Source organism: Phascolarctos cinereus, unplaced genomic scaffold (genome assembly GCF_003287225.1).
Source record: "Phascolarctos cinereus isolate Bilbo 61053 unplaced genomic scaffold, phaCin_HiC Scaffold_2;HRSCAF=192, whole genome shotgun sequence".
Lineage (NCBI taxonomy): Eukaryota > Metazoa > Chordata > Mammalia > Diprotodontia > Phascolarctidae > Phascolarctos > Phascolarctos cinereus.
The window spans coordinates 261781724-261804633 of record NW_027555625.1 but is presented as its reverse complement, the minus strand read 5'-3'; the positions used below and the strand labels follow the sequence as shown (position 1 = coordinate 261804633).

At 41.8% G+C, this 22910-nt stretch overlaps 1 protein-coding gene across 6 annotated transcripts in view; it reads right to left on the bottom strand.

Moving 5' to 3' along the window:
* Positions 1 to 22910, bottom strand: part of VAV2 (vav guanine nucleotide exchange factor 2) — a 456873-nt gene that overhangs the window by 83166 nt on the left and 350797 nt on the right. For all 6 annotated transcript variants that reach the window (XM_078149967.1, XM_020981940.2, XM_078149968.1 and 3 more), the window contains exons 5-6: positions 6591 to 6693; positions 1175 to 1273 (exon numbers count right to left, since the gene is read on the bottom strand). In XM_078149967.1, the coding sequence (XP_078006093.1) occupies positions 1175 to 1273; positions 6591 to 6693 (202 nt within the window). The remainder of the gene's footprint in view (positions 1 to 1174; positions 1274 to 6590; positions 6694 to 22910) is intronic.

Below are 22910 nucleotides of genomic sequence, written 5' to 3'. Positions count from 1 at the left end.
GTGGCTCTGAGAACTGGACTGCTATAATGGAAACAATGGTGGGGAGTCCGGAGAAATGGGTTTGAATCACCTCTGAAACACTTTTAAACTGTCTGACCCCAGACAAGTCACTTCACTTTCTCTGTGCCTCAGTTTCTTCATCCATAAAGTGGGAATAAAGATACTTGTACTTCTTATATTGTGTGGAATCATAGAATTTAACACTGGAAGGGACTTTAGAGACCATTTAATCAATCATCTCATTTTACCGAGGAAGAACAGGGATACAGTAATGGGAAGTGATTTTAATTTTAGTCCGTGGTCATACAGGGAGCAAGAAGCAGAGTTAGGATTTGAACACAAGTCCCGACTCCAATCCAGGGTTCTTCTACTACACCATACATCAGAAATCTCAAAACAGAAAATCTCAAAACATGTCCAAAACAGAGCCCATCATCTTACCTTCCCTCCCGACCCATCATTCCACTGAACTTTCTCCTTTCCATCTAGGAGTACTGCCATTCTTCCAGGCTCCCAGGTTCATAACTTCAGTAGTATCTTTGATTGGATCTTTCCCTCACCCCACATAAATCTTTCTACCCCCAGGATCTCAAACCCAACACCTCTCCATTCAATCACCTCCTTACTTCAGGTCCTTTTTGTCATTCACCTCAACTCTTATTGCTCTTCTAGCTTCAAGGGTCTCTCCAATACAATCCATCTCCACACAACTACTAATGTGATTCCCCTCCCCCCATGTACAGATCTGACCACTTCACTGCTTTCCTCAGTGAACTCCAGGGGCTCTCTATTGCCCCAAGAATAACATGCAGACTCCTGTTTGGCTTTTGAAGCTTTGTACAACATGGTCCTTGCTAACTTTAAGGTTAGGCAAGTATCTTCTTTGCTAAAACACTATAAGATAGGTAGTGTCATTATTATCCCTCTTTTTATAGATAGCAAAGCTCAGGCTTGGTCAGATTAAAGTGATTTGTCTGGGGTCATACACAGTCAGTGCTGGAGCTGGAACTTGACCACTGCCCCACCCCCAACCCATACCCCTTCTCATTCGAACAATGGCATCAACTTGTAGAAATCTGAAACACAGGCTACAGCCTCTAGGGAACCTTTTTGGTTTCTTCTCTTGGTACCATCTCAATGGCCCTTTAAAAACATTGCAAAAAATGACTCTCACCTTTTCAATGTCTTCAAGAGTCCTGTAGTATTTGGCTTCTGTTTCCTGAATTTCTAGCAAGCAGCAATTTCTTTTGTCATCTTCTGTCATTCCCATTTTCTAGAAAGAAAACATTTCTTTGGTCAGTGAGGTTTCTAATCCTTCCTGGCCCACAGGCTGGGTCTCCTCACACGTGGTTTGCTGGAGCATCTGTACTGAGGCCATGTCCTTTTAAATTAGCATTGACAGAGCAACTGGGACGGTGACACTCACATTTATTATGGGGGTAGATTGATTCTAGTCCCCCACCCCCCCATTTTCCATTCATGCCAACTGCCAGGACTCAGAAATCAAATTATCTCTACTTATTATTTTTAGCCCTTGGAAACTATTAAACCCCATTATACCTAGTGCAATAACAATGATGATGATGTTAGTTGACATTTATATAACACTTTGAGGCCTGCAAAATGCTTTACATACATGATCACATCTGAGCTATAATCTACAGGGTGCTGTCAATTACACAGACTGTTGGTTCTTTGAGGGCAGGGACTGGGGCTTCTTAATTGAGAGACAATTCACAGAACATGGCTTATAGCGCATGGAATCATAGAATTTAACACTGGAAGGGACTTTAGAGTCCATTTAATCCAATCATCTCATTTTACCGAGGAAGAACAGGGATACAATAATGGGAAGTGATTTTAATTTTAGCCTGTGGTCATACAGGGAGCAAGAAGCAGAGTCAGGATTTGAACACAAGTCCTGACTCCAATCCAGGGTTCTTCTACTACACCATACATCAAGCTGACTTCTAGCTATAGGATAAAAATAAGACTTTCTCCAAAGAGCTTCCAGCTATCTGCTGAAAGGGGTTTAAAAATAAAACAGCTCATTAGTGAGGTGTTGGCTAAGCCCTGAACATTTTTCTTTTTATTGCATCTTTGTTTAGCATCACCCTCATTTCTATGTACCCTGCCATTGTCTCCCCTAGTCCAGAGCCTTCTCAAAAAGGGGTGGGAGTTGGGGGGACAGTTCAGCAAAATTAATTTACACATCAACTGAGTCTAACAGTATTTCACACCTATAGTTCTCCACCTCCTCAAGGCAGGGGAGAGGTGCATATTTCTTATCTCTTCCAATCTGCACCATATTCAACAGATGAGATGCCTAATTTGGTATGAGAGAAATGCTAAGGATGAGGTCTTCTAGACCAGAAGTGTCAAACACGCGGATTGAAAGCAAACCAGACTAAAATGTAATTGTGAAATATTTAATGAAACAAAATTTAAAAACAATAAAACACAGGTCATGGTAATGTGTGCTTTACTAAGTCAATATGTGGACCAGTTCAGAGGCCTCTGTTTCTATCTGAGTTTGACATCCCTATTCTAACTGTTTCTAGAGTGCCTTCCTCCTAACAACTCTGTAAGGTGGGTAGTCTAAGCATCCTTACCACCATTTTGCAGAAAAGTAAATTGAGGCTCTTAAAAATAAAGAGGTTCACCTATGATCTCTAAGCTAGTAAATATCCAAGGTGGAATTTGAATCCAGCTCTCCTGACTTCAAGTCCACTATGCCACAAATGGCACAATAAAGGTGATGAGGAGTTCTGAGGGGAGCTGGAAGTTCCAGGGGGCTGAAGTTTTAAACCCAAGTAAGGAAAGGATTTCCAAGTCACACTCTACTCTTCAGAAAGCTTTTCTTATATTATTTTAGGGAGAAAGTAGCCTGGCCATGGATTTTTGTGGTAAGACTGAACCAGAACAGAGTAACCAGTGAATCCCTCACTGGGATCTTCTTCAGAACAGCTTCATATTCAAATGATGCAACGCAAAGAAAACTATTCAGAAGCCAATGAAGTCCCAACTCTGTGCCGCCATGGTCCAAAACCAGTTCTGGAACATCCACTACTCTATCCTTCAGGGTTGGTCCACTCAGTAAGGAAAGATAAGTAGATCCCTGCCACAAATCTTTTCTTTCCAAGGCCAAGAGTCTTATGTTTCTTATCCTTGAGGGTAATCCTTGGCTTATCCCACCCTTCTGTATTCTATGTGCCACCACCAGGCATGGAGAAGAGACCAGAGACTCCATAACACCATCAAGGCAGGGTAGCTCTTGGAGGGGCCAATGCAGGAAGAGGTGGGGTGGAGGGAGGAAATCACCCTAGCCTATCTGCTACCTTCTCATTTTAACTGGCTATTCTTGTTAAGTAGATGCCACTTATTCCTACACTGCTGAAGGCCCACAAATGTTACTGACTTTGGAGCAAAGCTTCAGTTGCCCCAGCCCTACTTATAGCCTTGAAGGCTAAGCAGAAGCCAGAGGCAATCCTCAGATTGGAACATCCTTGACTCCAAGAAAGTGGGACCCACAAAGCAAACAGTTCCTGGCTTTAGTCTGTAGTATGACTTTTTCTTGAGGTCTTAAGAGTCATGTAGTCCAATTCAATACAATAATTTCTTCTGTTGTATACCTAAGGTGGGTAAAGAATTTGCCAGTAATCTACTGGTGCTGAAGTTATAAGTAATTAATGCTGTCTTAATGCCTTCACCAAACAGTCATAAAAGGGGCATTTATCCTTGTCAGGATGGCAGGAAATGAATGGGCTGAGAGTCAGCTGAGAATGGACTGATGCCAGAATTGGCATAACCATGCTATGCAGGTAACATACTCATCCTGGCTACTCTGATCAATGACTAGCCACTGTGATAGGTTGAATTCATTTTGTCTCAACAAACATCTGTAATGATATATGTGTGGATGCCCTGTGTTTGTACATGTTCACTTTTGTACCTCGCACCAGAAAGATGCAAAGCTATGTGAAAGCTGGCGTAGCCTCCTCCGGGTCTGTCACTTACCTGCATATATCTAATCTGAAAGCATGAAGGGAGAAGAAGCACAAACAGTTAGCGGAGCCCACACTCTGCAACTTCAAGCTGGGCTTGGGTGAGAGCCAGGCCCCAGTTCTCCAACATACTGCCAGTGACACAAGACAGCCCATTACAGTCAGCCACACCTGCACACACATCACAGCTCCATGCAGGAGGAGAAACAGCTCTGGAACCAAGCCTGGCCACCAAACTCTTCCTCATACCCTGACACATTTATATTGCTTCAAAGAAAAGGGACACCTGGTCATTCCTTAAGCTTTTACCTCAGGCCAGAGAGCTCCTGATTGTACCTTTCTTCACAAGCCTCACAATTCAATTCAATGAATACTTGCAGGGCACTGAGGATATGAAAACAAAAAATATATTCCTTGCCCTCAAGGAGTTTACATTTCTACTTGAATGGTAGGAGGGAGGACAAAATAGATTTCAGCTGTCTTCCATTGACAGCATTAGGTTAATTCCGGGCATAACAGGGAAAATAAAACCACCTGCTTTATCTCCGAGAGGATGCAGGCATGAAGTGCCATTTCCATCCTACTAGGGATCAACAGGGCCACTCTATAAATGTTTCAGTCCTTTGGCTGGGAGATTAAGAGCTGCACAAAGCAGCACTTGTAATACATCCATCTCTTCCCTTGAACACAGATAAGCAATCTTCCCTTATGCTCCCTGGCAGGCTTTGAAAATAAATCTTAGGACTTTTCATGTGCATTTTGAGATCAAATAAACACCCTAAATGGGGACATCATCAGGAACTAGGAAAAAAAAGGACACATCCTTTCTAAGGGAGGATGGCTGTGGAGATGGCAATATGGATACTGGGGAATTTGTGCGGGCAGAGATATTCATTCGATATAGAATTCCTTAATTTTCTACCATTTCAATTTTTATTGCTGTCTTCATATTTTAGTCACAAGATATGTCTTTTTTTTTCTTAAAGGCAATTGGGGTTAAGTGACTTGCCCAGGCTCACACAGCTAGCAAGTATCTGAGGCCAGATTTGATCTCAGGTCCTCTTGACTCCAGGGCCAGTGCTCTTAAGACATGTCTTAGTCATAGAGTAAAACCCCTAGGTGGTCAAAGAGGCTTTCATGAGGAAAGGTACTGAGACCTAGGACTAAAATTTCTTCTAATCACCACTGATTGTCAAATTCAAAATGGTCAGCAGGGAGATCTTTGGCTTTCAGGTATGAACTTCCAGAAGGCCCTGTGGCAGGAAGGAGGAAAACACTAAGCCAAGACACATAGTGTTTGGGTGATTAATTTGGATCATCTATCTGAACAGGTTTGGTTTGGGAACCCCTGTCTGTTACAAGGGTGGACCAGAGATGGGCTCGCTCTAATCTGGACAAATTGACTTCTTTTAGAAACATACAAAAAAAAAAAAAAGAAAAAAGAAAGAAACATGCCCTTCTTCTTGCTCTGGAAATGTCCTTCCTGAGTCTGACAGGGAAATTGAGCCTCAGGAATCGTCCCCAGGCCCATGCCCCAGGGTCAAGGGAGGCAGGTAAAAAGGCATTGTCTGTAAGTATTCTGCAGAGAGGAGATGTTGGTCTTAATCATGCTTGGTCTTCATACTCTCTTCCTGGGCTCTGCTCTTGGCTTCTGTGTTGCACACGTGGGAAGAGGGGAAACCCACAAAATAGAAATTAGAACCACCTTCATCTTCAGAGCAGGTTTGTTTGGTGTGGAAAGTAAACTCTGGTCTGTGAAAGGCACATTCACATCTGCTCTACTGCGGCACCAGTAAACCAACAGACACTTCCGCAGAATGAGAAATATCTCTTTGAAAGGCACTTTTGGGGTTGGTTTTCCCCCTCTGCTGTCTTTTCTTTTACCACCACCAGCTGGTTAGTGCTACACTAAGGGGGAAAAAAACACTTAAATTTGGTGTCTGGGTAAAATCCAATTTTGTTCAGTGACAGCACATGGTTTCACAAAAACACTTACTCACACAGTAAGGACTTGTTGATGGTTTAGAGAAGAAGGACTTTGGGTCACAGAGGCCTAATAAGCTCTACCAGCATGTTTCAACCTCACTACTACATGCACCACCCATGGGCAGGGAAGGCTGGTGGCCTTAAGGAAGAGTAGTTACACTTGATAAAAAAAAATATGCAGTGGAAAGCTGGCTTCAGACAGATTATTAGTCAAGTTGCTTGGGAGTAAATATACTTGCCACATAAAAGATGCACAGCTGGCTAATTGAGCCAATATCAGCCTCATCGTTCTGTGTACAAAAGGATGAAATGATACCCGCTGTGTACAATGAGGACTGAGCAACTATTTGTAATGCTGTTTTTTTGCAATAAGAACTTAGAACTTTGCAAATCCTTCAGAGGAGAATTCCATAGCAACACATTAAAAAATCTTACAAATGGTACTAGTGGCTCTAATCTAGTTTCTTTCTGCCTTTTCACAAAGGCTTGAACAATCAGAAGAGATGTGTCAGCAGATTCTGAGGATTGCTGCTTCTAAATCTAAGGCAAGGAGGGTAGGGGATGGGGGTGGGGAGACATACACATACACACATACATTACCATAGGCTGTTGGACTTCCACTTTAATAATATCCTCATAGATATCATCACCTTCATCTTCACACGGGACGCAGTCATAGATATCCTCACCCAGATCATGTTCACTGAAACAAGATGAACACAATATCAGGAATGAACAGACATGTTCCTATAACCTTGCAAATGAGCAAGGCAAACCAAGTCAATAAATAGCAAGGAATCGGTGGTTCTAAATTAGTTTTAGGATCATGTCCAACAAATGAACAGCACTGAGGTTGCATCTGCATGGTCAGTGTGAAGTAGTGAGGGCAGGCAATGAGCCAAGATCCGTCGGCAGCTTACCATGATTGTCTTGGTGCCAGGAGACATAGAATATGAAAACTGGAAGGGACCTCAGAAAACAGAATGCCAGAATGCAGAGCTTACAATGTTAGGAGTTGGAAGGGAAAAAACAGGGAATATTAAAATACAGAATCACAATGTTGCAAGTAGAAGGGACATCATTTCTTCTACTTCAGGGCTTCTTAAACTTTTTCCACTTTGCATTTGGGCAGCATTCATTGGTGTTGCATGGCCTGAGAGCGTGTGCAGTGCAAAGTGCGCGTGCTTTGTGTTCAGAACCAAGGCTGCAGCAAAGTCTGGGTGATGCAACCAGCGCTGCCAGAAACACCTCAGATTCATTATATGTTCAATTTTGAATTAATTTTTGGTTGTTTTGTGTTCAGAAACCTTTTACTATTGCCAAATTTTTCACAACCCCATATGGGTTAATTTAAGAAGTGCTGTTTTAAGGGGCAGCTAAGTGGCACAGTAGATAGAGCTCTAGCCTCGGAGTCAGGAGGACTTAAGTGCAAATCTGACCTCAGAGACTTGACACTTATTAGCTGTGTTACCCTGGGCAAGTTACTTAACCCTGACTGCCTCACCAAAAAGAAAGAAAAAGTGCTGTTCTAGTCCAATGCTCCCGTTTTACAGAAAAGAAAACATATAGGAAAAAGAGGTAACTATCCTAACTTATAAACAGCCAAGTAGCCATTATCCATGGTGTGGCCAAGATTGGAGTAATGCCAGTGTATCCCTCTACACATTAAAGGGAAGGGGAAGGAGAAAAAGCATTTATTAAGTGCCTACTATGTTAGAAATACTTTATATAATAATTTATATGTATATATATATGCTATATATTCCATAAACACATGTTATATATAAAACTATATACATATGTGTCTATGTACTTGTGTATATATGTATGTGTGCATGTTTGTATGTGTATGCGTGCACTTTACAAATATTATCTCATTTGATCCTTACAACAACCCTGTGAGGTAGATGCCATTATTATCCTCATTTTTCCAGTTGAGGAAACTTAAGCAGGCAGACGTTAAGTGACTTGCCCAGGGTCACACTGCTAGTTATATGTTTGTGTATCATTTTTGATTTTGGACCCAGAGCTCTACCTACTGTGCCATCTAGCTTCCATTAAGCACCTTGTTGTGAGTTCTCTGGTGTGCCTTTCATGCCAGGATCCCAATGCATCTTACACTCAAGGACTTCAATAAAGTCCTTAACAGCTCTCTCTGAAAGTGAAGACAAAGAATATTGCCCCTCACTCCCATTTCACAGTTAGGGGAATGAAAGTGTTAAAAAGTGCCCCCACCCAAAAGCCAACAAGTTAGGTAGCACACAGAGACCAAGTTAGGAGTTCCTTGTTTCCAGTGTCCTGCTTCCTTGAAATTATTGCCTTTTATTTCCATTTGCAAGAAATAAAAATGTAAAGAAAAACAAGCCATTACCTTCAAAATCTGCCTTTCTCAGACATAGCTATACAAGTATGTAACCCAGACTTTCTTCTGCCTTTACAAACCCCTGCAGACATTTCCAGGTAGAACATAAAGAGGAAATCTGTGGGTATGTCATTTCTAATATATATATTCCTGGGGAACCTGCCTGGGAGGGTGCCCTGAGAGTTTCAGATGTAGGCTCTCTAATCTAAATATTAAAAGTACAAAATGATTTTTATCAGTTGATAACCAGGGCATGGATCCCCAGGGCTTCATAGTCTACATAACTTTATGGATAATGGACTCTGTATACAACCATAATCCAAGAAGTATGTGTGTGTGTGTGTGTGTGTGTGTGTGTGTGTGCGCGCGCGCCGGAAGCATACATGCATGCACATGCATATGTTTGTGTGTGGGGAATACAGCAAGTCATGGCAAAGAGTGTACTTGGGATTATGATTATTAATAAATGATCAGAGAAATGTAAATTAAAACAATTCTGAGATACCTCGCATCTACCAAATTGGCTAACATGAAAGAAAGGGAATTTGACAAATGCTGGAGGAGATGTGGGAAAACTGGGACCCTAATGCACTACTGGTGAAATTGTGAACTAGTCTAACAATTTTGGAGAACATTTTGAAACCCACCCAAAGGGCTATAAAACTATGCATACTCTTTGGCCCACCAGTACCACTACTAGGTCTGTATCCCAAAGAGATCAAAGAAAAGGGAAAAGGATGTATTTGTACAAACATGTATAGCAACTCTTTTTTGTGGTGGCAAAGAATTGGAAATTGAAGGGATGCCCATGAACTGGGGAATGGCTGAACAAATTGTGGTATATGATTGTGATGAAATACTATTGTGCTATAAGAAATGATGAACAGAATGCTTTCAGAAAAACCTGGGAAAACTTATATGAACTGATGCAAAGTGAAGTGAGCAGAACCACACTGTACACAGTAATAGCAATATTGTAAGGGTGACTAACTTTGAAAGACTTAGCTACTTTGATCAAGACAATGGTCCAAGACAGTTCCAAAGGACCCAGGATGAAAAATGCTATCTACCCTCAGAGAAAGAACTGATGAACTCTGCGTGCAGACTGAAGCATACTTTAAAAATTTTTTTCTTGTCTTTTTGATATGCATGTTTTCTTTGCTGATGTGGAAATGTTTTATATGACTTCATATGTATAATCAATATCAAATTACTTGCCTTCTCAGTGGGTGGGGGAGGGGCAGGAGCAAGGAGAGAATTTAGAACTCAAAATTTTAAAAAATGAATGTTAAAATTTTCTTACATGTAATTGGGAAATATTTAATGAAGTAAATAAAAATATGACATTAAGAAAGGATTATCAATAAGAATTTTGGCATCAAGTCACTGATAGCACAAAGAAAAAAATCTATCATCAACTGATTTCATAAAAACCATCAGTGAAATTTCCCTTTAATTCATGTGAAATCATTTGGGTTTTATACAGTGGAAAGAAGGAAAGGTCATAGAACAAGAGTTTCCACTCCATCTAGCTATCAGGCAAACCATCTATCCATAAGGCAAACAATCTCCTTTGTTTTACAAGTTGACAAAATTGATTTCCATTCATGATTCCCTCACGATTCTGATGCAGGAATTTACCAAACCTATCCAGAGCAGATGTGTCAAACAAGTAGCCCATAATCCACCTGAAAATGGCCTGAACCAGATTAAAATGTAGTTCCTATCTGATTCCAATCTGTTGATGAAGAAAGGAAGGAAGGAAGGAAGGAAGGAAGGAAGGAAGGAAGGAAGGAAGGAAGGAAGGAAGGAAGGAAGGAAGGAAGGAAGGAAGGAAAGAACAAGCATATACGGTTTTCTAAGTCAGTATGTGGCCAGCAAGGATCCTGACATATGGGTTAGTAGCCCTTGCTTCTGTTTGAGCCTGACACCACTGACCTAGAGTGTGTGCCTCACCAGCCCTAACCTACAGCTCAAAGGACGGCTCTGTGAGGTGTTCAAGCGGGGGAACACAGGAGCACAAAACCCTTTTGGGTCCAAGCTGAAAAGGGCTTAGAGCTAGCTGGCTTTCGGAGCCCCTGCCCTCCTTAACCTTCCCCCTCAAGTCAAAAAGCACTAGTATACTTTTATGCAGCCCAAGCACAAAGCTCCATTTCTTGCTGCGAAGGGAAGCCCTGCACATTTGTGCCAGCTCTTCGCTTTGTGCCAGGGTTTCCTTTCAACCCGGCGGGCGATAGGATCTCACATCCTGTGTTCAAAGGTCGGCTCCGCCAAAGCTCACTTCCAGAAGTCATTGAAATGCTGCAGAACGTTCCCCGGGACAACTGGGGCCAGAGGAAACATTCAGGTGGAGGGGGGGAGGGAGGCGTGTGCGGAAATGATAATATAGGATGGCTGCCAGCGGCACACAAAACCCTGGTGGAACTGTAATCCAATAAACTTGAATTAAAAATAAACATGTCCCAGAAGCACGAATCTATTGCATCAACTATAGTTTGGGGCTGTGTTTTTTTCCCCTTCGGTTTGCAAGGGCGGAAGGAGAAACAACTTTTTAAACGTGGGTCACGCCACGATGTGAGAAGCAGCATGGCTTAATAGAGAGTTAGTCTCGGTGTCAAGGAAGACGAGAGGAGCTTGACTGCCGCCTCTGATACACACTGGCTGTCATTTAACTTCTCAGCGTCCCAAGAAATTCTTTAAGACTCTATGTTGCATGTATAACCTATATCAGATTACTGCCGTCTTGGGAAGTGGGGTGAGGATGGAGAAAATTTGGAATTCAAAATCTTTCAAAAAGTGAATGTTGAAAATTGTCTTTACATGTAATTGGAAAAAATAAAATACAATTAATTTTTTTTAAAAAGACTATATATAGCAGAGCAGGTACTGGTCTGTATTGGCAAAGGGGATTTTCTCACTGAGAGTTTACCATACAAAAACTATGGTGTATTGCAGTGGAAAGACCACGAAGCTAGGAATCGGAAGAACTGGGTTCCAGTCTGGTACATTGGCAGGAATGTTTCTGAGAAGATAGCTTTCTATACTAATCAATTTTAAAAGGCTCATCTCATTCACCAACTCTCTGGTGATCAGTGAGCAGGACGACAAACAGGGTCACTTGAGATTTCCCTCCCTTAGGCATCATAAGCCTACTGAACATGTTGGACAACTAAGACCTGGGGATAAATGACAGGGGGCACTAGCTCATTGCTTCAAGGTACTATCAGTCACGGATGATTCCACACTGCTGGGTCAGCAACAAAGCAACTAAAGAAAGGCCATTGTCAAGTATGCTAAGTAGAGAGAGGGAAGTTTGCAGAGAAGCTAAAATTAGGCAATGTGAAAGACAAATTAAGTCTTTCACTTTTACTTCCTCCAAAGTGGAGATCAGCTTTGAGAGGATCTATTGGCAAGGGCAGGGCACGAAAGAAAGGAGGAAAGCCCCAAGGGATTACAGGATATTTTTTTCCTTAGAATTTTAAAATGTTTAAACCAGAAATAGCCCTTAGAGAGACATAGATTGTCAGAGCAAAAAGAGACTTTAGAATACAGTATGGCGGAGCTAGAAGGAAACTTGGGAAGCATCTGGGTCTGACCTCTTCACTTTACAGAAAGGGAAACTGAGGCTCAGAGAGAGCTTCTACCTACCTTACTGGGTTGGCATGACAAAAAAAATAAAAGAATCTGTGATTGTCATGTACAAATTGTAAGAAGCTATGGAAATCTAAGGGATAATTGAAGTATTATTCTCTCCCTACTTTCTCTCAAAACACTTGAAAATCACCACACTAGATCCAGTATAGGTACAGACCAATGACCATTACATGTCAATGAAGAAGGATTTGGCATTGTTACATTATTCCCTGCTCTTTGCCATGTCTGTTCGTTTTTATTGAGATTGCTGCGTGCACATCCGGCTTACTCAAAACACACAGGGCTGTCATATACGTAACTACAGCTGCTCATCTTTTGCTGATGCACTTGGAGACCTGCAGGTACAAGAAAACAACCAGGAAGTCTATGATCTTAATGCTTAGAAACTGAGATATGGGCCACTCTCCTCTGTTCAGCAAAGTGTTTGTGATATATAGTCTAGGGCAGCCCTAGAAGGGGAGCTAGGTGGCACAGTGGATAGAGTGCTGGGCCTGGAGGTGTGAAGATCTGAGTTCAAATCCGGCCTCAGATACTTACTAGCTTTGTGACTCTGAGTTAGTCACTTAACCCTGCTTGTCTCAGTTTCCTCATCTGTAAAATGAGCTAGAGGAGGAAATGGCAAACCACTCTAATATCTCCACCAAAAAAACCCCAAAAGGGGTCACAAAGAGTCAGACATGACTGAAATGACTAAACAACAGCCCTATAAGAGTCTTACGCCTCCTGCTAGTTTAACTTAGTTTAACCTCTGTCTGGCTGGAAACCTATAAAGGAGGGGAATAACCATTTATTTATATAATACGGATGTGCCAAGCACTGTGCTAAGCATTTTATAAATATCTCATTTGATACTCACAACAACTCTGTTATCTCCATTTTACAGTTGAAGAAACAGAGGCAAACAGGTTAAATGATTTGCCCAGGGTCATATAGCCAGTAAGTATCTGAATTCAGATTTGAACTCAGGTCTTCCTGACTCCAGATATACCTTATACACTTAAGTCAGGCACAACATTCACCGTAGTCTCCTAAAGCCAAGGGACAGAGTGAAAAAAAAAAAGTAGACGCCCATGGATTGGGGCTTAGAGGTAGAGAAAGGCCCTTTTCTATTCCCCAACATCTTCTCCTGGTGGCTGCCCTCTCAGAGTTCATGAAATATTTTGTTTCCTTAGTATCTTTCCTTTGAATTTCAGAGGCAGAACTGAATGTGGAATCAAAGGACCTAAGCTCTAATCTAGGTTCTAGCATTTACTGCTTTGTAGTATTTAAGATTCTCTGGGCCTCAGTTTCTTCACCTGTAAAATGAGGCGTCTGCACTAAAGACTTTGAGGTTCTACCTAGCTCCAGCTCTATGATCCCTTACTTTCATAAATTTCTTGTGTTTATATAGTACTTTACTGTTAACAAAGGTGTTTGCATTCATTACCTCATTTGAACCGTTGGAAGTAGGCAGTGCAGTGGTTTTTATGCCCCTCTTAAAAATGAGGAAACTGAGGCCCAAGATGTCATGTGACTTGCTCAAGGAATCACACAGCTCAGTAGGGGAACAGAACATGAATTAGAATCCAGGACTTCTGATTTCTGGTCTAGGGCTCTTCCCACAACACCAGGCTGCCTGACTCTCATATGAGTTAAAGACCAGATAAAGAGGAAGGTATTTCTTGGGAGAGATAGATAATATATTAGACCTCTCCGTCACTCATTAGAACAGACTGATTAGCTAGCTATCACCTGGAAGAGTTCTTCCTGATGGAAGGGCTAGATAAATACAAATACCAGAAGTGCCAGGAGGGTTACAGATCAGAAAATATTGGTAGGCCTAGGTCAACACCTGCAGTTGAAAGAAAAATGTGCTGTGGCCGGAGGCACCATGAACAAAGACAAAAAGAAGCCACACAAACTTCAGGGCATTCATAATTCTGCAGAAGCTACTGTCTCTGTGCATCAGCTTTCCTGTACTTCCTTAAGCCCAGGTACTACCCATTCAAACCCTCTGCAGTAGCTCAAGGCTCTCTCTTCCTTGCTTCTCTGCAAAAAGCCAAGGACTAGTCCTGAACTCTGGACTAAGCTCACTTGTTAATTGAATTAGAGATGGTTGACTGCCAGGCCAGAAACGTATTGCAAACTCTTGGTTATCTGGTATTCTACAGAGAGGGCTCTATTAACCAGCACTTTTCCAGCTGCACATTCTCAGCCCAACTTGTATTTGAAAGAGGCAAAGTGGTGGAGAAATTTCCCTTCTGAGTCATATAAATAGTTTCTAGGGCATGTCTGGAGTTCAGTTCATGCTTGGCCCATCTATTTGCCTATACTTGTGACTTTTTCAGTCTCAGACAGTGATAGCTGATGTTCCCAATGATGACCTTGATGCCTGGCAAGATTAGAAAAGGCCTTTTGAGTCGGCACAGCAAGGTCTGCTCATGTTTAGTCTAGCTTTGGGCCTAAGTGGTATTTTACTGCATTCTAATTCTTTCACAATTGGTCATCCTTGAAGGGTGTGTGTTTCTGTGGGTGTGTTGGGACTCACTTAAAAGGATAGTTCGTTCTCCATTTCATTCCTCAATCACAGCAAGCTTATGCACACAGTAGGTTCTCGATAAATATTTTCTGAATGAGTTGTTTTCCAGCATGTTCCCACATATGGAAGTTAAGATTTTTCAACCAGTTCTAGTGGAAAAATATTAATTCCTCTGTTCAACTTCTAAAAAACTTCACAACCTGACCCCAACATATCTTTTCAGTCTCACTGGAGATTACCTCCCCCCCGCCCACCACACATACACACTCTTGCAATCCAGCCAAAATTGCCCTTTCTCTGTTCTTCACATGCTACAGGTACTTCATCTTTCCTCTCCCTTCTTTGCACTGGCCATCCCCCATGTCTGGAATGCACTCTCTCCTTCTTTCCACCTCACAGGCTCCTTCCTCTTTCTTAAATACACAGCTCACACACCAAATTCTGCATGAAAACTTTCCAGATCCATCCCCTCCTATCTAGCTGATGCCCTCCCTCCCAAACTATCTGGCATTTAACTCCTATCTATCTGTCTGTCTGTCTGTCTGTCTATCTATCTATCTATCTATCTATATTTCTATCTGTATTTTATTAACTTTATATTTACAGACTATATTTTAATGTGCACTTTTCTCCCCCATTACTAATAATAGCTAACATTTATATAGTACTTACCATGTGTCAGGCACTGTGCTAAGTACTTTACCATTAGTTTTTAGGACCTGTTTCATTTATTATACTTTCATCTCCAATGCCTAGCACAGGGCTTGGCCCATAGCAGGCATTTGTTGATTGACTACTAACTTCATCCCTTTTCAGTAGTCACTTGGAAATCTTGGCCATGACAAAGCTTGGAGTTTAAAGAGTAAAAGACTAGCCACGGAATCCATAGACCTGCAGTCTGGTCCTGGCTTTGCTGCATGGGACCTTGGGCTGGCTGCTTCTCCCTCCTGGACCTTAGTTTCTTCACTTATGAAATAAAGGAGTTGAAAAGGCAGCATGGTGCAGCAAAAAAGTCACCAGGTTACAGTCAGAGGACCTGAGTTGCTTCCTGGCCCCGATATAGATTACCTTTATCATTTCTGGAATTTAAAGTGAGATTCAATTAAAAAAGGCAGCAGGGCTGGGCAGATGAAAGGTAAAAATATCCTTTGCCTTCAGGAAGCTTGCTGTTTCCTGAGAGCTGCAGGCTGTGGACCAGAGAAATCAACACAAGATAATTTGAGAAGGGAGAGATTATTAACAAAGGGATCAGAAAAGGCATCCCACAGGTGCAGAAACTGAGCCTTGAAGTAAGCTAGAGATGCATAATTTCTCTCAGCTTGTTTCTTCCTTGTAAAATGAGGAGGTGAAAAGGAAAAAGAGGTTCTTTTGCATCCTAAATCTCTTTGGCAGTCTGGCAAATCTTCTCAGAATGTTTTTAAGGAATTGAAGGAAATGTTAACTTTTAGTTTTAGGTTAGTGAAAATATTTATGTACTTCCCTCTCACCCCCTTCCAAGTTGCTGGAATCTTTAAAATCTATCCATCAACTTCAGGTTAAGAACTCCTAGAAGAGATGATCTCTAAGGTTTCCCTGACCCTCCCATCTCCATACTATTAAAGAAGGGATGGGAAGGGGAGAGAAGGGAAGGCGAGAGAAGGGGAGAGGAGGGGAGGGGAGGGGAGGGAAAAAAGCCACTGGACCTGTGATTTAATTGGAGTAGGGAATTGTCTGGGAAGAAACTCCTATCAAAGGGATTATCAGTACCTACCCCTCAACTCAGTCTTATGAAGTTGCATTGGAGTACTGAGACGCTAAGTGATTTTCCTGGAGTCACCCAACTCCAAAACCTAAGACCTAGACACACTCTGTAAAGTCCCTAAACACCATGATTTATGTTCTAAGGCTCCTTCTAGCTCTAATGTTCAATGAATTCTTATATTCAGCAGCCATTTATTAAATACCTACTATGTGCAATTGGTGCTAGGAGAGGTAAAGATAATTAAGACACATTCCCTCATGGGGTTTATAAACTAGCAAGAATTACAAAGTAACTGTAAGGCAGGGGGGGAAACCAAAAAGAACATGAGATGTATAAAATGTTACAGAAGGTAGAATGCAGGAGAGATCATGGAGTGGGAAGAATAGTGATGATCAGGAAAGGTAGGGGTCCAGTGATTCTATCAAACAATTTGAATAATTCTAATTCTGTGTCCTATTTCCTCCCTCTCTTCCTCTTTCTCCTCCTCCCCCTCCTCTCTAAACTTATCATTGTCTATACGGTTTCTCGTTGTAGGCAGTAGTATTGGCAGATGTGAAATCCTGACAAATCTGGATGTTTTTTGGTAACTTGAAAGATAATCTAGGCAGGGCACTATCCAGCACCAGAGGGATATAGTGTGGGGGCAGCGGGAAAGGCAAGTTCTGAATTCTGTGAACCGTGTCAACCTCTACAGCAAGTTGCAGCCCTTACATCTGCCTCAGAAAGCCTTGGCTCTGATGATTATTGTAACCCCCTTATACCACCCCACACTTGGTGTGTGTAGGGGCATTTCCCCTTTTGTTATAGTAAACTAGTGCCGCAGAGATCCATACATACCCTTCTCTTTTACTTGTTTGCAAAAAAGAATGCTATTCCCCTCTGAGCCCTCACCACCTTCACCGCCCCCTCCCCATATACACATAGAGCAAGCAAGAAAAGGGCACTCAGCCTTTCTGTTTTCTTGCCTCGGGCCAACGTGTAAGTTTTAAGGCTGACAGTAAAACATCTCTCCTGACAGGCTGGAATGTGCTATTTTGGCCATCGGCCTTTTGATGCTGGTGGAAGGATGTAAAGCCATCATTAAGTTGTTACTAGGAAACCAAAAATGACATCCTTGCTCAGGGTCATCCCTGAAAGGTGCTTAGTCTGTGGCACGCTGGGATGAGAGAGGAAGGAAAGGGAGAGATGCAGTGAGGCTGGGAGTGGAGGATGTAGGAAAGCAAAAAAGGCTCTAGCCACTGGTCTCTATTCAATAAATATTGATCAAACACCTACTACATGTAAGGTAGGTCCTGAACTATGATATACTATGTCCTGCAATATATATCCTATACTATGCTAGGTCCTGAAGATACAAAGGTAAATACTGATAAATAAATAAAAACAGATCCTGTTCTCAGGAGACTTAGAATTCATCTGAGGGAGGGGAGAGAGATAAGAACTGAAGTAATTATGATATAGGGGACAATAAGTGCTACAAGAAATATGAGTAGAAAGAGCATTTCACTTGGTTGTGGAAGGAAAAGAAGAATGCTTAGAAGAGGTGGTTGGACAAGATGGTATCAAAGGGACTTTCAAGCTCTAAAGTTTTATGAGTTTGTGATTCTCTATATCTGCTGCTAGGTGGCACAGCCTATAGTTAGGAAGACCTGAGTTCAAATCTGGCCTCAGTCACTTACTAGCTGTGTGACCTTGGACAAGTCACTGAACTCTGCTTCATTTTTCTCATCTGTAAAATGATCTGGAGAAGGAAATGACAAGTCATCCAGTATCTTTGCCAAGAAAACCCCCAATGGGGTCACGGAGAGTTGGACATGATTCAAAAGACTGAACAACAACAAAACATCTGCTGCCCCCCGTACTCTACCCCAGGGCCTGAGTCAAGTCCATCCAACTCCCCTGAACTCTGAGGTGAATAAAGAATACACAGACCAGGCATAGAGAGCTGCACAGGGTTATACAAATGCTTCTGCTTCATTCTTTCTTTTTTCAAAAATTAAACTTTGATTTAACTGAGTTGAAGTGACTTTTCAGTGTCTAGTATGACTACTAGTGTCATTTTATGTGGGTTCTAAAGAATGGCTCCTGATTCTTTCAGTGGACAGTATAAAAAATGTGGTATTAAGAATCTGCCCAGTCAAGGACAGCTGGACAGCTCGTTGTCCAGATGAATTGTTAGATGAGTCATAAAGTCATTTGTTTATTTGTGCAGCACCTCTGGAGAGAGGAATAGGGATAAAGTGGAGGACACAACATTAGGCACTGAGGTTCCAATACTACCTGCTCCCCATTCCTTGCTGCGTGACCCGCAAAGACAAATCACACATCTTCTCCATGACTGTTTCCTTGGTCAAGGAAATGGATTGTAGAGTTTATAGTGAGAAGTGGCCTTAGAAGGTAAGCAGTTGAACTCCTTCATTTCACAGATTGTGAAACAGATTCACCAAAAGGATTAAATTACTTGGCAAGGTCACATACAGAGTAAGGAGTAGAGTTGGGATTCAAACCCAGGTCTTCTGACTCCAAATTCGATGAGTATTGGGGATATAAAAAAAAAGTCTAGCCTACTTCACAGGCTGTTATAAAAATGTGGAAATGTCTGTGAAGGCAGCATAAAAAACACAAGGGAATGTGATTACTAGGGTGATTTGGGAAACTGATTTGCTCACATGTGACTGTGGAACTGTGGTGACAATGTGATGGTTAGGGCTATAGAGTTCCTGCTGATTTCTGAGAAAATGAAAATAAGATTAGTGTATACATGACCTTTAAAAACCAGGTCCCCCTTTGAAGTCCCTGTACTAAATTGGACCACAGAGATTCACTGTAACTGCCTCTGTACTTAAAGTATCCGGGTTTAACTAGGTATTAAAAATAAAAATTCATGTAAATTCTACACTGTATCTGCCAGCCTGCATACATTTGAATATTTAGCCTCCGTGCAGAATGGTAATGGTGCTCCCATCGGCCCTCTGGGGAAAGGGATTGACATGCAAAGGAAGCCATGGGGTGAGGATCTGAAGAAAAGAGTATTTGTCAATTAGCCCTTGGCCCACAGAGACACTGGGGTCAGGTCCTCAGATCCTGGGGTGGAACCTGGCAACAGAGAGCCCTTGTCTTCCCTGGTGAGAGAGTAAAAAAGCAGGGGCAAAGTACCCACCAAGGACAGAGCAAGGGAACCTATAGCACATCTGTTCAAACACAAACCAAGGCAGGGTTATGAATCCTGCCTGCCCAAGCCAGCCCAGGCAAGCGTCTATCAACACCTACAGAAAGATATTTGAGTGCTAATGAGCCAAAATCCAAAATGCAGGGTCTCCTTCCAAGGCAAAGTGGGAAAGGACCCAAGACTACCTATCTAGCTACTTTCACTCTAACAAATACATAAAAAGAAGAAGATGTAGATAATGTGGACAGGAATTGCAGCCAAGAAGACCCAAGTTCAAATCCTATCTCAGACACTTATTAGTTGTGTGAGCCCGGGCAAGTCACTTAATCTCAGTTAAGTCAAAGTTTAATTAAAAAAAAAAGCATTAAAAATATAGCAGGCAGATCTCAGGATACCAGAAACATATATCAAAGGCTATTAAAAGAACAGAACCATATACTGAAGGTAGATGTAAATTCTCCATCTGTTGGTATATGTAATCAATCACTCAGACAAATGCATCTGTTTACTGGATAGTCTCCAAATAACCCCTGGTGAGGATCTGTGGGGCAACGGAGAAGAAATGGAAAGCCATGAGCTAGTAGTGGGTTTTTTTTTTTTGGTGAGGCAATCACAATTAAGTGACTTGCCCAAGGTCACACAGCTGGTAAGTGTCAAGTATCTGAGGCTGGATTTGAACCCAGGTCCTCCTGACTCCAAGGCTGGAGCTTTATCCACTGTGCTACCTAGCTGCTCCAGCTATGAGCTAGTATTGAAGAAGCTTATAGTATAAAGAAGGAAAAGAGGGCATACACAGGAACAAGATATGACAAGGAGATAATATATATATTATCTTTTATTTTTTATAATATATTATTATATTATATTTATATATATTATATTTATTTTTATAATATATTATTATTTCTAATATTTCTAATATAAACAAACCAGGGCTTTATACATCATTATAGGGGGCCTGTTGAAGTGGATGGCTATAATTATAACACATATTTCCACAGTAATTTGTGGTTAACAAAATGCTTTTCTAAAACAACAAACCTTTAAGGTAAGTAGTTAGTGTCCCTATTTTACATATCAGTTCCCATGGATTCACTTACCATCTCTATGCTGAAAATTCTCAAACCATTTTTTCCTACTGACCTTCAATCTCCCATCTCCAACTGTCTTCCAGACATCTTGAACTGAATGTCCAGCTCTTAAACTAAGCTCCTTGAGGGCAGGGACTGTTTTTTGCCTCTTTTTGCATCCCCAGTGAATACCACAGTGCCTGGCACCTAGTAGGTACTAAGTGTTGACTGATTGATTGGTGATATCATCAGCTCCCGGGGTTTAATTCCCTGGTCCAGGTTGGACCACGTTACCTCCCTACTCAATAAACTCCAGTGGCTCCCTATTGGCTCCAGGAACAAATATAAAAGCTCTGTTTGGTGTTCAAAGACTTTCATAATCTAGCCCTCTCCCTTCTTATATCTTACTCTCCACCACCTACTCTTTAATCCAGTGACACTGACCTCTTGGCTGTTCCAGGAACAAGATACTCCATCTCTCAACTCCAGGCATTATCTCTGGAGGTCCCCCATGCCTCAAATACTCTCCTTCCTCAGCTGTGTCTACTAACCTCTCGCTTTAAGTCCTAATTAAAATTCCATCTTTTACTGAAAGCCTTTCCCAACATCTCTTAATTCTAGTGCCTTCCCTCTGCTAATTACTTCCTATTTATCCTTTATATACCTTGCTTTTTATATATTTGCTTATATGTTGTCTCATTCATTAGATTATAAGCTCCCTGAGGGCAGGGACTATCTTCTGCCTCTTTTTGTATCCCCAGTTCTTAGCACAATGCCTGGTAAATATTAGGTGATTAATAAACATTTATTGTTTGATTGAATGATTAGAGAGGAAGGTGTTAACCAAGCCCACAGGACAAGTGACAGAACCAAGATTCAAATATGTGTCTCCTGGCTCTAAATCTACTCCTCTGTTCACTCAACCATACTTCCAGGAAGAAGATAAATCAGGGAGGGTTTCCCAAGAGGGGATTCTTTTCAAAAGGTGGACTTTAGAGAAGGAGAGGAAAGGGTATGATATGACAGAGAGGATGAGAAAAGATCTATAGAGGAAAAGCAGCATGAGGAAGAGTGAGACGAGTCAGATGGGGGCAGACTCCGAGCTGCCAAGCAGAATGAAAAGGCAGTCAGTCAGATGAGGGAAGAGCCCTAATTGAAGAATTTGGATCAAAGATTGATCTGGGGGCTACTACAGGTTTCAGAGCAACAGAATAACATGACAAAAATAACAAATGTATCAGAAAAATATGAGCTGTGTGATTTTGGGCAATTCATCTTGCCTTTGTGGACCTCTAAACTTCCTCATCTACACATTGAAGGGATTAGGCTAGATGATCTCTCAGGCCCCTTCCAGCTCCAACTTTTTATGATTCTACGCTACACCAAAGCAGAAGTGAAATCTCTAAGCACTTCATTCATGACCCAGTTCTTTCAAAACACACCCTCTAGTTCCTGCCCCGCCCAGCTCAGGGACCTGGAGGAAAGAGATGAGTCTAAATGCAACACATATTTTCTTGGCATACAATAACAGCCCTCATAAGGAAATGTCTCCTTATATTCCAGGCCACCCTCCATCTCTTAACTCCTCCTGTATCAGACAATTCTGGCCTCTACAATTCTCTCTGAGGCAGACACAGAATATAAAGGAGGGCCTCCTTCTGGTCCTTCAGGTCCCGTGGCTCTTCCTATCTTCCTCTGTAGGAGACCATGAGAGAAAATTCATCCTGAGAACAACCTCCTGGAGGCAGGAGGATGTTCTATATAGAGTGAAGAGAAAGAATCAGATGTTTTCTTTCCCCCATCTTGGGTAGCAGGTCAGCTTTCCTGAGATACTCCTACATGGGAGTATGGGAGAATAGAACAGTAAGAGCCCTGAACTTGGATGCTGAAGACTTGAGTACCAGTCTTAGCACTGGCACTTATTAGCTGTGTGACCCTGGACAAGTCACAGAGGGTTCCTGGGACTCCATTTCCATTTGAGAGGCAGCATAGTGTACAGAGTGAAGCACTGACTCAGAGTCAGGAAGACCTGACTTCAGGCCATGCATCAGACAGGCTAGCTGTATGATCCTATGCAAAACATCTAATCTCTCTGTGCCAAAACTGTAAAATGAAGGGGTCGGACTGGATGCCTTTAAGGTCCCTTCTAGCTATAAAAGTTGCTCCTCTGATCTACAAAATAGAGACAACAATAGACCTAGCACATGCAGCTACTATAAAGAACATGTTTTTGTAAAAGAAACATTATGAAAAGGTACATACTTATTTTTATTCAATTGTCCCACCACTGAAAGTCCTAATTTTCCCCCAACTCTACCATTCTCTCTTCTTATTCTTATCCAGTATCATTACTTCAAAAAAGTTGTCAATTCCTTACTAACCTCCCTAAGATCTGGATAAAGGACA